Below are 16,442 nucleotides of genomic sequence, written 5' to 3' on the forward strand. Positions count from 1 at the left end.
TGTATCAATTTGGGGTTTCTATTTGCACCAAATTTCATGTCAAAGTTCTCACGTTCATAACTTGAGATGTACTCTGGACTGGCCAGCCGGCCGAGAGTTTGTCTCAGATAATGAACCAACAACTACAAGTTCCCAACTTACCTAGAAGGAAGACGGGTTCAGATGTTGTGATATTGATTGGGTGAGCTATTAGGACACACTTAGCCTTCATACTCCAGGCACGGTTTCTTGTGGACTGACCAGGAGCTTTCCAATTGAAGACTCACCTCTTTAGTGTCTGAATTGGGCAGTCTTGACCTGAGCGCCCTTCATGCGTGGCCAAGACATGTCTTGTCAAGGCCTGCACAAAGATCCCCAAGTAGCGAGCCATCTTACTAAGTGGCGAGCCATCCTACCATGCGGCCAAGAGTATTTAGAAAAGAAGTATGTAAATAGATTTTATAACTTCATATTGGATTTTTATTTAACTAAAGAATATTTTTTTAACAATCCTCAAGTGGCTGATTTCCTACAAATGAAGTTTCAAAAGTGTTTGTTGAAGAAGCATTGACTATCTTGCAATTGTTACAACGATAATAAAACCTGAGCAGTAGTATGCCTAGTGGAAGCACAGTGCAGGCAAGACCAAGTTGGTACTTGAGCGGTTATTAATCCCACACCACACATTTTCAGTGTGGAAACACCTAATACACTCTTACTTAACTAAAACAATAAATTAATTGATAAATTAAGTGTATTTGAATACCAATTAAGCGCAACATGAACAAATATGTGTTTTTTGAGTTCCACCAATTGATACCTAAACATGCTATAATAAGAGTTTTGGATTAGGATTTATTGCAGCCACAACTGCAAACGGGGATCATGTTGTTAACATATATTTAAATCATATTCATCAAGATCAAATATTAACCGTCCAATCTGAATACAATGACTCATTGAGTGACGGCGTCAAAAGAATACTGTAGTGAATTCGGATCAAGAGTTATGCTCACTTTTTATCTCGAAATGAGTGCTAGCATCCATTTGTGCTGCAGCTCAAACATAGCATTAAACAATTCGGGATAATTAAAATGAAATCTCAATCACTGAAAACATAAAAAAAAAACGCCTGAAATGATATCAAAATGCAGAATATAAACATAAATAATCTTTTATTCACAAAAATGGATATAACAATCCAGACTCAGCCACTATTATTTTCCCCTAAGTTCCCACAATGGCAACAAGGATGACAATTCATGTCAAGTGCCTCGCTGTTTCATAAATTTGTATTTCTGCAAATTTGATTTTACTATGTACAACAGAAAACATTTCCTACATGAAGAACCAATTCTGGCAGTTTAAACAGTTTCAAATAGAACTCCCCGCTCCAAGAGTTCTGATAAAACACCCCTCATTTTGTCAACAGAAACAGGTTTCAATATAAGGCCATCCATACCAACTCTCATACAGTTCTCTTTTGTCACCTTGCTGGTGTTTCCCGTAAGAGCAACTATTAGTGGTCTATCTTGGCGTTTCGGAAACCTCTCTTTTACTCGTACCACTAGTTCATAACCATCTAACCCTGTACTAACATCCATGAAGATCACTTTGTGTTCTGCAGGAACAGCACGCAGGCATTCCTCGCTTGAGCTTACAGAGGTGACATCACATCCTAAATGCACAAGAAGTCCCTTTGTTGCTGTCCTGCTAACCCTGCATTACAAGTTTCATCATCAGTTATCATACAATCATACAATACAGTTCACTTCAATTACTTGTTTTGATTCCTTCAGCCAATATGCAATTCTGGCTTCTGAGCTCCTCAGATTGCAAGTAGAAGGTGAATGGCTAGATGAAGACTGAACAATTGAGGATATTTTCTTTTCTGGCAATGAAGTGAGAGAATGTAAATTGTTGGATATAAAATTATTCATGGCCCTCTACCTAAAAGATTAAACTTTTAGGAGAATGTTTCTTTGATATGTTACCAAAACTTCTTAAACCATGTAGTCATAATAATTTCTTCCTTTTTTATTTGTTGATACTAAACTTGAGTGTAACTCAACCTTAAAAGCTATAAAAGGGGACGATTTCCTAAGAAATCGTTGTGGGCATTTCATCCATATACCCAATCATTGCAGGATCTCAACAACCCCCTCCCCGTGACTGGACATTTGGATTGTTAAGTTTCCAGTCTTGCAGTATATCCATACATCTTAATGAAATGTACAACTAAAAGGATGTGTTTTAAACATCTACGTAGGGCATGTCATACAACTATTGCCATAGATGTGTGAAATTCAACTACTCAATTTTGCAACATAAAAACAGCTACAAAGAAGGACCATATCAGGCTAGCAAAAAGGTGCAACGTTAGAAATCTGAGCATGGACATACGTCTTTCCGAAGAAAAACCCCACCTAATATCTGGTCTAACTAAATAAAACTAAACATGAAATGGATACGAATTTTTTTTATGAAGAATACATGCAATATCTACATTAAAGTTCTCTAACATTGATAGGATGTTCTAAAGTCCGGAACCTACACTTTTAGAGACTGTAAATTATAAGTTTAACAATATAAACCTTGATGTTTAGACCTATTTACTTTGGAATCAGCATTCAGCAGTATCATGCACTCAAGAACATAATTGGGACCTGAGAAGTAGGGTTTAACATAAGAAATCAAACTAAGTTTACTTTTCAATGAAATCACCAGAATTCTAATGGTTTTACTTTTACTTAACTAATTGATAAGTGATATAGTAACAAATTTCAGAACTGAAGAAACAGAAATAAAGCTATGTCACTTACCCATTATCATCCATGACAAGTACTTTGAGCCCTGCAAAGTTTGCAGATCCATGGTTTACTGGAACTTTAGGTGCAAATGGTAGTTTAAATTCATTTGATCGGTCTGGAATCCCAAGTTTTACGACAAAGGTAACTGTACATCCTTTACCAATACCTTCGCTTTCAATCCAAATATCCCCTTCCATGAGATTTACAAACCTGCTCACAATTTGAAAGAAAAAATCAACATAAAAATCTTAGACAGGAATTTCAAGAGCTTCATTCCAATTATGTTGGAAAGATCCCAAGGAATAGAGAAAAAATATTATGTTTCACACCCTAGTTTAAGCTGGTAAACATACAAGAATAGTACCTCTTACTAATTGCAAGGCCAAGTCCATTTCCAGCAGAACTTTTTGCTGCTGGTGATTGGTTTTGTGCAAACTTAGTGAATAACGTTGGGATATCTTGTGGATTAATTCCTGATCCTGAATCTTTTACCTATAATGTGGAAAAATTGTAGTCCAGCATTGAAGTTAGATAACAGATGATATTTCAACGGTTCAACCCAAGACATGAGAGTATTGATTAAACTTCAAGAAACAAACCTGTACTCGCAAATAAAAGTAGCCATCACTTGGCACTGGTAGGAAGTCAGGAGTTCGGATATCCCTGAAGGATTCTGGCTTTGCAACAAAAGCAGTGATGGAAATGCTGCCCTCTTTTGAGAATTTCACGGCATTACCAACAACATTCAGCATAGTTTGCATCAGACGCTTTTCATCACCAATGGTATACACTGGCAAATCTGATGCTAAATGTAAAGTGAGTGACAACTTTTTAACAGATGCAACAGGCTTAATCAGGTTAAGGACCTGCAATCAGAATAAAAACAGAGCTGTAAACAGAGATGGCAACATCAAGTTTCTAAAGAACTCAAGATCACCTCGACAAGTCAGACTAATATAACTGAATTTTAGAATTTACAATGAAAATTTCACCTCTCTAAACAATGAATGGAGATTAAATGTTGCTGCTTCAAGTTGAAAACTGCCATCTTCAAGCCGTGAAAGATCCAAAACATCATTTATCAAAGTAGCCAATAAATTGCTGCTTTTCAATATTGTCTCCACCATCAGTCGCTGCTCAGAAGTCAGCTCTGTTTCCTGTAACAATGAAGATAGTGCAATAATTGCATGCATGGGAGTTCTCATCTCGTGATTCATAACAGCCAAAAAATCATTGCGAGCCCGAATTGCAGTTTCTGCTTCTCTTCTTGCCAGATCAAGTGCAATATTCTGCTCCATTAGCAGATCCCTTGCCCTCATTGATTCTTCTAAGATTGCAGCATGCGAAAGAGCAACGGCTACCTGGTATAAGAGACAATTTTAATAAGTGATTTGAAGGTATATTCTAGTGATAAACTAATGAAGTTCGCTAACTGATGGTTCCTACAACATATCTTATTTCAGGACGAATATAAGATTCTATTCTCTTGTATATACTGCTGTAATATCAGGATAGTTATTAAGACAGATTTTCTCCTGTTTACCTTGATTATCATTAATAAAGATTAATCATGGAAAGATAGTACACAACTACACATTGACATGAATTTAGAAAACAAACACAACTTACAATTTCCCCTGAGGAAGTTAATTCACAAAAGTGTATGTTGGTTAAACTAAATACAAATAGTAAAATTCAATTCTTAATGATTGTGTCCATATTTGCAAGAAACAAACAGTAAAGATAAACCATCAGAATGAAAAGTAATGAATGACAAACGTATCCATGATTCCATGTCAAACAGCTGGGTTAATAAAGATAAAGAAAATGATATTAAAGACTAATGCTAGAAAGGCAATTGAACAGAAATGGCAAATTGCTAACCTGATCAGCAACTACCTCAACCAGCTCTAACTCATGCACGTGCCATTGCCTGGCACTATCTGATGGAATCATCAATACCATCAGTGCATAGTTTCTAGTTGAAACCTCAGGCCAATCATATATTTGGAAATTAGAAAGATGTAGGAGAGGAACCCGAACAGCTACTACTGACCCAGCTATGTATTTTCCAGTGTGAGGTCGCAATCTGGCAACAGGACAATTAGGTGAAATTATTACCGCACGGTTGCTGCTAAATACTTGGTTGATCACAGGATGATGAATGGGTACTGTATATCCAACTGGATTCTGCTGCCGCAACGTGTATGACAGTTGAAGCTCCAACCCCGTACGTGTCGGCATCCATAAGGCACACTCCTCCAGTCCTAAAGTTCTACCCAGTTCAACAAGAGTCGTTTTCAGTATTGTGTGTCTGTCAAGTGTGCTTCTAATCTCATGAGTCAACATCCTAACATGTCGACCAGTTTCTTCCTGCGTCCGAATCAGGCCAACTTCTCTATCAAGCTCAGCAGCCTTGTTCTTCAAAAACATTTCTCTAGTCTTAGCACTTAATAAATCAGGAATAATATGTACAAGCATAAGGGCGGTGGCACATGACACCACAGCGGTTAAAATTTTAGCAATGGTCATTACAACTGCCACAGTTCTTGAATGGATTGTGAAGGTCCACAAATTAATTAGATGTGTTGCTCCACATAAAACTATGAAAGCACCAAACTGAACAAGGACCCATCTATATGGAAACACTGCTGATTTCTTAACAAAGTAGATAAGCTCGAGAGGGATCGAGAAATAAGCAAGGGCAATGAAGAAATCTGAGATATACTGGTATCTCATCAACAATTCATCAGCTGGCCATTGCGGATCAATACAATTGCAGGATTCCATAGTGAATGAACCCGCGCTCAGCAAATTCTTCCCTTTTCACATATCTACATTTAAAGATGGGAAATTCCAGCATTAGATACATGGGGATGAAACAAAACAAAACGACAATAACACTTAAATGAAGACAACTATGAAGTGAATATTAATATCAGAACATTGTGTCATTCAATTCAACTTGATAGCTTCAAGCTATATATTTCTAAACAGATAAACGATGAAAACTTAAAGAAATATAAGATAGTGCTGGAAAATAAGGTCAAACTATAATGATGAAGCAAAATGTTTGCCATCCATACTAAATGATGGGAGCAAAATGCAATGAGTACTGCTGGTGGTACAGTGTAAAAAATTTCCAATCTTTCTCATCCAAAAGATAAAATTCCATGAGAGAAGAGAAAGTAAAACTAGGGGATATATAATATCATTAAAAAAAAATTAAAAATTCAACAAAGCTGAACATCAGCCCCTGGATAAAGGCCATAAGGCAATCCTCTTCCTAAACAAAACATTGGGGGGCATAAAGATGCAGTCATTCCTCACCAACCACCAAATACACTGCCACATAATTTCAACCTCCATGACTGTAAAGCAGGGAAAACAATCTTATCCCATGATGAATGTAAAGGCAAAGATGCAGCCTTTAGAATATGGTATCTCTCTGCATCCAATTCCCCCCCCCCCAGAGAACTACAGCCATAAAAAAACTTACCCTTTAATCCTCACCAAACAAAACCTTGAAAAAGCATCATAAGAAAATGCTCCAAGGTGGAGGAAGAAGTACACACACACACACCTAGTGTCTATTAAGAACAACAAACAGATAATTATTCCATAAGAATCCCCTTAAATGCTATTCATTCAGGCAGAATTGCAGAAACCCACCTCAAAAGTCATCTAACTCTCCACTTTCTCTCAATCTTATGATCTCATCCTTTATCTTTTAAATTGCACACATCATTTTCAATGTTCTTCAACCTCTAAACTCTATAGCAACCAAACCTCACAAACATGAATGACACTATGCACCCTGAAGGCACCATCCCTTAGAAAATTGTTTAGATTCAGCCAAAGGGTACCTGAAATTCAGCTCCCTTGAGCATTTACCAGCTCAAGAAAATTAAAGCTAATTTGTGAACAGTTGTTTAACAAAGAAAATAATAAATAAATAACGCATCGGGAACATTAAACCAATAGGAGCAATTTGCAAGAAGGAGGAGGTGGAAAGCATAAATGAAATTCAGAATAAAATAGCCAACAATGATCTATGAAACTTACATAGAACGAAATAGCTAGCTGGTGAAGACGGTAATAGCAGAAAGGAAAAATAAATGAATATAGCTGAAGTAGCAAGTTGCAAAATATTAGTATTTTTAATTTGATATTCTATTCTTGTTATGGCGGTCAATAAGTTCAGTTCATTGTATCTGTGCTATGTTGTGTCGGAGCCCGAAAATGATGGAGACCAATCTCTTGAACTAACACAGTCCCACATAGTCAAATCAAGCCCCTAATCTATTTCACATTCACATTATTCTTATCTCCCCCACCTTTTTCCTTTTTTCTATTTCTCCTTTTAATACATTTTCCTTAATTTCCAGGTTAAATTGGTAGTTGAAAATATTGGGCGAGGACAAGTTCACCCTTAAAAGAAGAAAATAGCTCCCGCAATTCTTTATTGTTTTTAAGGGCTATTTTTTCTTGGGATGACAAGAATTGAACTCTGAACCGTTTGGTCACATTATTCTTAGCTTCTGGAATTTTTTTTAAGTAACTAATTACCCTAAAAACTTAACCTTTGAATAAGAGTCATATGAATATATTCAATTTTATATTATTTCTCTAACCCCTTCAACGATTCATGTACCACTTTCATCATTCATTGAAAAAAAAAGTTACTTATATCATTATCAATCGTTTTTCCTAGCTTTTTTGTTTCTTATTCTCATTTTGCCGTCCTTTTTTTTCCTTTTTAGTTTTACTATAAGTAAAGTAACTAAGTTTTAGGCTGAGGGTAAGGTTTCTTACCAATTATGTTAAACTCGAATGAAATCTGAAAACTCATGTCGTTTACATTAAGTCAATAGTTGAACAGGTAAAGCTTTTATGTCACGGGCGTTTATATAAGTGCAATTGACTTGAGAAAAAGTTTTAAATGTTATCATTAATACAATTTCTAAAATATTAGTACTACTCCCTTTTATTCGTTACTTTAAAATTTTAACGTATAATTAATAGATAGAAATTATATTTTTCTTTATTTTTATTATAGAAACTTATCTCTTTTAGAGACCACACTCTTAATTGAGGAGGTCAGGGGCTTCAGTGGTGGGATCTGGGTGCTAGCTAACAAAGACTCTAATATGAACTTCAGAGTCATTGACACCCATCAACAAGTAGTGACCTTTGAGATTTGGAAAGCAAATTTCTCATGGGTTTGCAGTGCTGTGTATGCCTCACCTATTCCGGTTCAGAGAGAAGGTTTGTGGGATCACCTTCTTCTCATTCGTAGCTTGTCTAGCCTTCCTTGGCTGCTCTTGGGAGACTTTAATGAAATTCTTCTGCCTTCTGAAGTCCGGGGGGGTGAATTCATTCCTAGTAGAGCTGATCACTTTGCGTCTATCCTTGAAAGGTGTAACCTCATGGACCTGGGTTCTGTGGGCCGTAAGTTCACATGGTTCAGAAAGGTTCAAAATAGATTAACCGTGTCCAAGCGGTTGGACAGAGCGTTGGGAGATGTTGATTGGCGGATGGCATTCCCAGATGCGTTTGTGGAGGTCCTTAATAGGGTGCACTCTGATCATAGTCCTCTTCTTCTTCACTGTGGGATCACCTTGTCTTCTGCTCAGGACCGGCCATTCCGCTTCCTTGCTGCCTGGGCGGAGCACTCCCAATTTGAATCAGTAGTTGAGAATGCTTGGCGGCCGGGGGATGAGAGAATGCACCATAAGCTTGCCAGGGTCCAAAAGGCGTCTCAAGAGTTCAACAAGGAAGTCTTTGGCAACATTTTCAGAAAGAAGAGGCATATTGAAGCCCGCCTTCGTGGAGTCCAACGAGAGCTTGACTTGAGAGTCACATCGGACATGGTCCTCTTTGAGGCTGATTTGCAACGTGATTACAGGAGTATTCTCAGGCAAGAAGAGCTCCTTTGGTACCAGAAAGCTAGAGACAATAGGGTGCGGTTTGGAGACCGTAATACGGCGTACTTCCACACCCAAACTATTGTTAGAAGAAAGAGGAATTTCATCCACCATCTTAAGTTGCAAAATGGTGAGTGGTGCTCCGAGGCGGAGGTCCTTAAGCAGGAGGTGCAAGGTTTTTTCACCAATCTTTTTGCGGCTGGCCCTCCTCTAATGGGGTCGGTCCTTACCCATACCTGCTTTCCTTGTCTTTCTGAGGCGGCGAGGGATCTTCTTGTGCAATCAGTGGGAAAAGAGGAAGTCAGAGAGGCCCTAATGAGCATGAAATCTTACACAGCTCCTGGTCCGGATGGCTTCCAGCCATTCTTTTATAAGAAATATTGGGACCATGTTGGTGACACCTTGTGGAATATGGTGAGTGATGCATTTCAGGGCGGAGTGGTTGAGGAAGAACTCATGGAAATTCTGGTGGTCTTAATCCCAAAAGTTGATCACCCCACTACTGTCAAAGAATTCCGACCTATAAGTTTGTGCAATGTTACTTACAAGTTGATCACCAAAGTGTTGGTCAATAGGCTGCGGCCATTCCTGCATGATTTGATTGGTCCAATGCAGAACAGCTTCATCCCGGGGAGAGGAACGATGGATAATGCCGTCCTTGCTCAAGAAATTATTCATCACATGGCACACTCTACAGCTAAGAGTGGTAAGGTGGCATTCAAAATTGATTTGGAGAAGGCATACGATAGTGTCTCCTGGGATTTCTTAAAGGAGACGTTGGAGTATTTTAGGTTCCCGGAACCCATGATCCGGCTCATTATGTGTTGTGTCTCCTCCTCTCAAATTTCAATCCTTTGGAATGGCTCGCGTCTACCAAAGTTTAAGCCGGGGAGAGGGCTTCGACAAGGAGATCCTCTATCACCTTATCTTTTTGTCCTTTGCATGGAGCGTCTATCGGTTTCTATTCAGAGCTTGGTAGATGATGGAGTGTGGAAGCCAATAAGGATATCTAGAGATGGCCCGCCAATCTCTCATCTCTTCTTTGCTGATGACGTGTTGCTTTTTTGTCAAGCTTCAAGAAATCAGGTTAATCTTCTTGCTTCCACTATGAAATCCTTTTGTGATAACTCTGGCCTCAAGATTAACGTGAGTAAATCCAAAGCTATCACTTCAAAGGGTGTTGCTGAGGATGTTAAAGCGGAGATCTCTAATATTGCTCATATCCCCTTCGTCAACGACCTGGGTAAATACTTGGGCTTCCCTCTCAAAGGAGGTCGTGTTCAACGGAGAAGCTTTGATTTCCTCCTAGAGAATATTCAACGGAAGATGGGCTCTTGGAAGATGAACATGTTGAACCTTGCAGGAAGGGTTTGCCTTGCAAAATCAGTCATAGCCTCCATTCCAACTTATACTATGCAGGTTTTCAATCTTCCTCGCTGTGTGACAGGTCGCATCAACAAGATTACGCGTTCCTTTATTTGGGGGAGCAAGGAGGGAGCGCGAGGTTGGCATCTTGTGGGATGGGACAAGGTAACCAGGCCCAAGAACGAAGGAGGTTTGGCTCTTCGTGATATGAACCAGGCCAACACAGCACTGCTTGGCAAAGCTATATGGAGCATCTTCCATAATCCTCAAAAGTTGTGGGTCCAAGCCCTTAATCATAAATACTTGAGTAAATCTTCTATTTTGCAGGTCCAAGCTAAGCCATCAGATTCTCATGTGTGGAAGGGGCTGCTCAAAGCTAGAGACCAGTTGAAGTCAGGCTTCCAGTATCGTTTAGGTGAGGGTAATACTTCACTGTGGTACGCTGATTGGAGCGGCAACGGAAACTTGGCAAACCAGATACCGTATGTTGACATCCACGACACCGATTTAGCCTTGAAGGATATCATCGCTGGTGGAGTGTGGAATCTTGATCGCCTCCTTACTGCCATGCCCACTGACTTCCTCCAGCAGCTGCAGCGTATAGAGCCGCGAGTTACCCAGGGGCGGCGGGATACTTGGATTTGGAAACCCAGTGACAAGGGTTGCTACACGGTCCGGGACGCTTACCTTTGGCTGAGAAACCAGGTCCAGCCGCCGGCAACAACGTCAGAGGATTGGCGTTGGATTTGGCACACGAAAATCCCAGAGAAAGTGCGTCTTTTTATCTGGTTGGTGATGCATAACTCTATTCAAGTGAACCAATATCGCTTCAAGTGCAATTTGACGGACTCACCGGCCTGCGGAAGGTGCTCAGCGATGGAGGAAGACATTATCCACTGTCTTAGAGACTGCCCACACTCCAGGGAAATTTGGAGAATGGCAGGAGCCCTGAGGTGGCCGGGTTTTCTAGCTCAAGACTACAGACCTTGGGTGCGGCGGCAAGCTCAGGGGGTGCACGGCGTGAAATTCATGCTCTGCCTCCGGGGAATCTGGAAGTGGAGAAACAACATGGTTTTTGAACCATCTCCTTGGCCCCTCCAAGAAGCATGGCGGCGCATTTGCCATGAGCATGATGATACCGTAAAAGCCATGGATAGAGGCCTTCAACCGACGGAAGCAGGGTGGCTTTGCAGTAGATGGAAGCTGCCACCAACGGGTTATGTTAGTCTGTGTGTGGATGGTAGCTATCGAAGCCATGAGCATTGTATGGGGGCAGGAGGGTTGCTGCGCGATGAGCTAGGGCAGTGGGTGAGAGGTTTCCAGGCTTTCCAAGCAGGAGGGAACCCACTGTTATCAAAAGCTTGGGCCTTGAAAATAGGATTACAGATAACTTGGGATGCAGGCTTCGGAGATGTGATTTGCAATTTGGATTGTGGTGAGCTTCTAAAATCCTTGGGAGAGGTTGACAGCAGACGTTTCCTCCCTATCTTGGATGATATTATTCAGTTATTGGATAGACCGTGGAGAGTCTCTTTGAGTGCCTTCAACCGTGATTGTAACATGCCTGCTGACTGGTTAGCCAAAAGAGGAGCTTCGAACCCAGATCTGCCTTTTTGTCTGCTAGATACTCCGCCTATGGAGCTTGAAACCCTATTATGAGGGATCGTTTGGCTGCTTTGTAGTTGTTCTTGTTGTTGTTTATTTTCCGATGTAACAAAAAAAAAGAGACCACACTCTTAAAACGCATTTCGCCTTTATCATATCAAAACTATAATTGCAAGGGCAATTTGGTATACCAAAAAAATCTCTTTTATTATTGCAACATGACTGTCTCTTTTTATGATGAGGTATAACCCTAACAAACACGAAAGGTGAAGTAGGGTTGTATTTTGATGAAATAATAAACACAAATAACAAGACGTCACATATCTCTTTTGTGTTTCATCATCATAAGTTCATAAATATATATTAGGATTTTCCAATAATATGTAAAATCACTTATTACGTGAGAAAAGCTTTGTTGAATTGAAATTTATTCAAGAATGGGAGGCCTGCGATGGTGATGGTGATGGTGATGGTGGTGTATGTATGTTGTCTCAGAGGAAGGAGCTCTCATTCTTGGTAGATTTCATCACCACCACCCTAAAAATAAACGATGTCTATGGCTATGCGAGAAAACTAGTTTTCTGAACTAAACCAAAATATGAACCAAATTGTTATTAAAGAACGAGTCCATTTATATATTGCTTAAAATTGGCCCATTTTATTTTAACGAAAAGTGATTATGGAAACTATTTATGCCCGTTTAGTGGATATGATAAGCAGACATGATATGATAGTGCAATCATATCCTGCTCATATATGTTGCTTGTTATTCTAGTAGGATAGAATAATATAATCATGTCCCATAGCTTATCCTTAGTGGTGGAACCAGAAATTTAAGGAAGCCTAGACAAATTTTATGATTAAGTCCCTGTATTTTTCCCTACCTTTCAAATTTTGCCTAATCTCTCTTTTTTTTTTGGACCCAATAGCCTACCTGGTCCAAAGAAAAATAAAAAAAAAATTATTGGAGCTCAGGCATAGGCCCTACCAAGCTAGGTGGTAGTTCCGCCTCTGTAAAATAATCATGAAGAGAGAGTTATGATAAAATTATCATGACAGGATATGATAGCAGTTTTCGATTTTTTACGCATGGAAAATATAATGAACTGGAAAATTTTGTCCGTTCTGTTCTCCTTGTTTGATTCCATCCTTTCAAGTTGAATCAAAACAGATATATAACTTTTTACTTGTCTTACATTTACTCGATTTTTAATATGTATCAAATATGAGTTCAAAAAAATATGTATCAAATATAAAATAATCTGTACAGAGAATATGCCATCTGGGTTGCTATCGGTTGGAAAAATATTAATGTTTTCAAAAATTCAATGTCCCACATTTGATAATGTTTCTAATAGTTTGTATAATAAAGTTCACACTAAGATGCTAAAGAGTATACTTATTGGGTAAAACGCCTCATTATATTCTTCGATTTTGATTGGGTTGCTTTAAAAATATTTGATTGATAATTTTATTAATTTAATTTTGGCTTAAACAAATTTTTAGTGCCTTTAAAATACAATATTTTTGTTTTTCGTCCTTGGAAAATGTTTTTTATTAACATCCTCCCAAAATTAAACATTTTGTTTTTAGTCCTTACTATCACATTTTTCATCTAATCTAAATGGAATTACACATGGTATGGGGCGTATCTAGGGAGGGGCTGCCAGGGGTCATCGCCCCCCCTCCTAAAGAATTTTGAAATGTTCACCGACTATAGGTATTTTCCGAGCTAGAAAGAAGGAATTTGTCGTTCCAACTGAGACATTATCATCTAGATGTTTCTCGAGATCCTAATTTAGGAAAAAATTCCAATTTATCTGTTTTACCAAAAGTTAATTGAAACTGGAAAAGCAACAATATTTATTTCCACTTGTTAATAGATTCATACGTCTTGTTTTGACACTCCCTGTTTCAACAACATTTACAGAGCGATCTTTTTTTTCAATGAAAGTTGTTAAGACTTGGCTTCGCAACAAAATTGAAGATGATCTTTTAAGAAATTTATTAGTTGTATATATCGAGAGAGAAATTGCTGAAAAAATCTCTATTGATACAATAATAGATAAATTTAGTACTATGAAAGAACGAAGAGTTGTATTGTATTTAAATAATTTTTTATTATTTAAAGGCTATATAATAGTCAATGAAGATTTTTTAAGTCTTATATTTCGCCCCCCAACAAGAAAATTATGGATACGCCCCTAGGTATGAGTTAAATAGTTACTGTGTTAAATGGTTATTGTGTTTATTCATTCATACTCTTACATTAATTGTGTTCATTTCAACTTAGATCGGATGAAAAATGTGAAATTAAGGATTAAAAACAAAACACATAATTTTGGGAGGATGTTAAACAAAAAGAATATTTTTCAAGGAAGAAAAACAAAAATGATGTATTGTGCAGGACTAAAAGTTTATTTAAGCCTTTAATTTTTTATTTTTTGTATTTTGTAGTATTACATAAATATATGGGGCATAAATAGTAATGAATTTCAACTTGTCCCAGCGATTAGTGTATTTGGATTTTTACCTAGTGAAGCAATCTTCGAACCTCATCTAGGTCCAGTTTGGTTACATTTCCTGATTTCCACATTATTTAATTTTTTGGATAAACAAAATTATATTAATAGGAAGTAAATGAGTACTTCAAATTTCATTTTTTAGTTGTTTCATTCTGCTCTTTAAATTGTTCAATCATGAATCATCTACATATTTTCACTTATCATTAATCTTGATGATATTTTTTATAATACCAATTATTAGTGCATCTTGTCCACAAGCTCCAACAATATACAAATGCGATAGAAGTATTTTAGCTTATGCATTATAGTTGTTTAATTTCAGCTCTTCCAAAATTTATCTCTAAGATTTGCCACGGCTTACATATCACTAGAATTATGTCATGGGTAAAAGCATGGTGGAAGGGTGTCCGTAATCCACTATACCAATTTTTCTATGGACTTTGTAGATTTGAAAATGAAACCGACTGTTCTTAGAATTAGAGCTAAGTCATGGCATCCACCACCAGAAGATGTGCTAAAGGTCAATGTTGATGGCTCCACTCATGGGAACCCGGGGAAAAGTGGCATGAGGGGTGTGATAAGAAACTTCAGAAGATAGATTCCGGGCATTTTCTCTACGGCGACATGTAATTTTTGGGCCTTTAAAGCGGAAGTAAAAGTTACAGGCGTTTTTTTTTTACAACAATACAATCTATACCATATTTTGATAGAGAGCGATTCTACCCTTGCGTTTGGATGGGTTTCCAACAAAGAGAACAGGCCATGGGAGCTTCTTAATGATTTAAATCTTATCGACGTGATCATGGACGATGAAGTCCATTGTCTGGGGGTTTCTCATATCTATAGAGAGTCGGATACAATAGCTCATTATCTAGCTAAGCCGGGATGCAATAGAGATTCCCCAATCTAGCTAGTCCTTGTTGTAATATCCGGTATGTATTTAAACTCTCTCAGTGTGTGTTGCTGCACAATAGAATAGACCTAACCCGATAAACTCAAATGAAACCCTTACCAAAACCACCATTAAACTAATATCAAACATCAATGTTAACCTCGATAAATGGACATGAAACACATATCCAAACATTAAAAATTAAACATGAAAAAAGCACCATTACAAGGAAAAAACTCATACATGTACGCATGAGACCATCTCCAATGGTTTCAACATTCAACACCCTCAACACTCCACTTTTTCTCTTCCCAACACTCCACATCACCTTCTCTCTCCAGTTCAACACTTCATTCAACTTTTACCCACTCCAATGGTTTTTCATTCAACACCCTACCCCCTACCCCACCACTTTTTTTATTTCATATTTTGATTTAATTTTATATTTTTCTTTTTATGATTTCATAAAATTAAAATTTTCGATAAAAATTAAATTAAATAAACTATTATCGATTTAATTTAATTTAATGTTTTCTTTTATTTTTTTAAATTAAATTAACGTAATATTTTTTTAACGTAAATTAAATTAAAACACTTAACAATTTAATATTTTTTTAAAAAATATATACACAATAATTTATTTTATTTTATTAACTTCAAATGGAAGAAAAGAGACTAAGCACACAATAATATATTTTATTTGTTTAACTTAAAATGCAAGACAACAAACTAAGCACACAATAATTTATTTAATTTTCTTAACTTAAAATGCAAGACAACAAACTAAACACACAACACACAAATAACGTAATTAGTACGATACAAAGCATATTTAATCATGATACATTCCAAACTTTGGTAGTTAGAAAATTGATTTGGATGTTGATAATTGTTGGGATTTTGGTAGTTGGAAAATTGATTTAGATGTTGATAATTGTTGGGATTTTGGTAGTTGGAAAACTGATTTGGATGTTGATAATTGTTGGGATTTTGGTTGCTAAATGAGTTAGAAGAATTCTGGGTGTTGAAATGATAATTGTTGGGATCCATTTCAAAGCAAAGGGGATAATAGAAAGATAATAAAATGAATAAGATGATGGAAAACTTGATTTTTCTTTCTGTGTCCAAATCAAACGAACCAAGTCTCTATTTATAGATAACAAAAATCATGAATTTTGGTAAAAAAATTATATTTTTTAAATTTTTTTTAATGAAATAATTGAGTTGGAAAGATTAGGATAAACGAAAATCGCCCGGACCAATCAAACAGAGCCACGTGTTGATCTGCAGCCCCTCTCTCTCTCTCCTCTGACGCGTGCTTGGCACGCGCTTGTCGATG

General features: G+C 37.5%; 1 protein-coding gene across 3 annotated transcripts; it reads right to left on the minus strand.

The window, feature by feature from the left end:
• Positions 1-1,137: 1,137 nt before the first annotated feature.
• On the minus strand, positions 1,138-7,010 carry LOC130749840 (ethylene receptor). Of its 3 annotated transcripts, none has more exons than XM_057603202.1 (7): positions 6,855-7,010; positions 4,674-5,623; positions 3,782-4,150; positions 3,389-3,655; positions 3,154-3,281; positions 2,802-2,999; positions 1,138-1,698 (listed from the first exon to the last, which is right to left on the minus strand). In XM_057603202.1, the coding sequence occupies exons 2-7, from the start codon at positions 5,577-5,579 to the stop codon at positions 1,344-1,346; spliced, it is 2,223 nt and encodes a 740-aa protein (XP_057459185.1). In that variant the 5' UTR covers positions 5,580-5,623; positions 6,855-7,010; the 3' UTR covers positions 1,138-1,343. The 3 variants fall into 3 exon arrangements, with proteins under 3 accessions (XP_057459185.1, XP_057459186.1, XP_057459187.1); XM_057603203.1 differs by lacking the exon at positions 6,855-7,010 and adding an exon at positions 6,656-6,820; XM_057603204.1 differs by lacking the exon at positions 6,855-7,010 and adding an exon at positions 6,462-6,639.
• Between the last annotated feature and the right edge of the window lie 9,432 nt (positions 7,011-16,442).

This window comes from Lotus japonicus, chromosome 3 (assembly GCF_012489685.1).
Source record: "Lotus japonicus ecotype B-129 chromosome 3, LjGifu_v1.2".
NCBI classification, from domain to species: Eukaryota; Viridiplantae; Streptophyta; class Magnoliopsida; order Fabales; family Fabaceae; genus Lotus; species Lotus japonicus.

What these genes read in the sequence shown, in the direction of transcription:
- LOC130749840 (XM_057603202.1), bottom strand. Translation starts at nt 5,579, where the DNA reads ATGGAATCCTGCAATTGTATTGATCCGCAATGGCCAGCTGATGAATTG. An exon ending in TTGAGGTAGTTGCTGATCAG is followed by an intron (nt 4,151 to 4,673) that starts GTTAGCAATTTG and finishes CTCTTATACCAG; the next exon opens with GTAGCCGTTGCTCTTTCGCA. An exon ending in TCCATTCATTGTTTAGAGAG is followed by an intron (nt 3,656 to 3,781) that starts GTGAAATTTTCA and finishes TTCTGATTGCAG; the next exon opens with GTCCTTAACCTGATTAAGCC.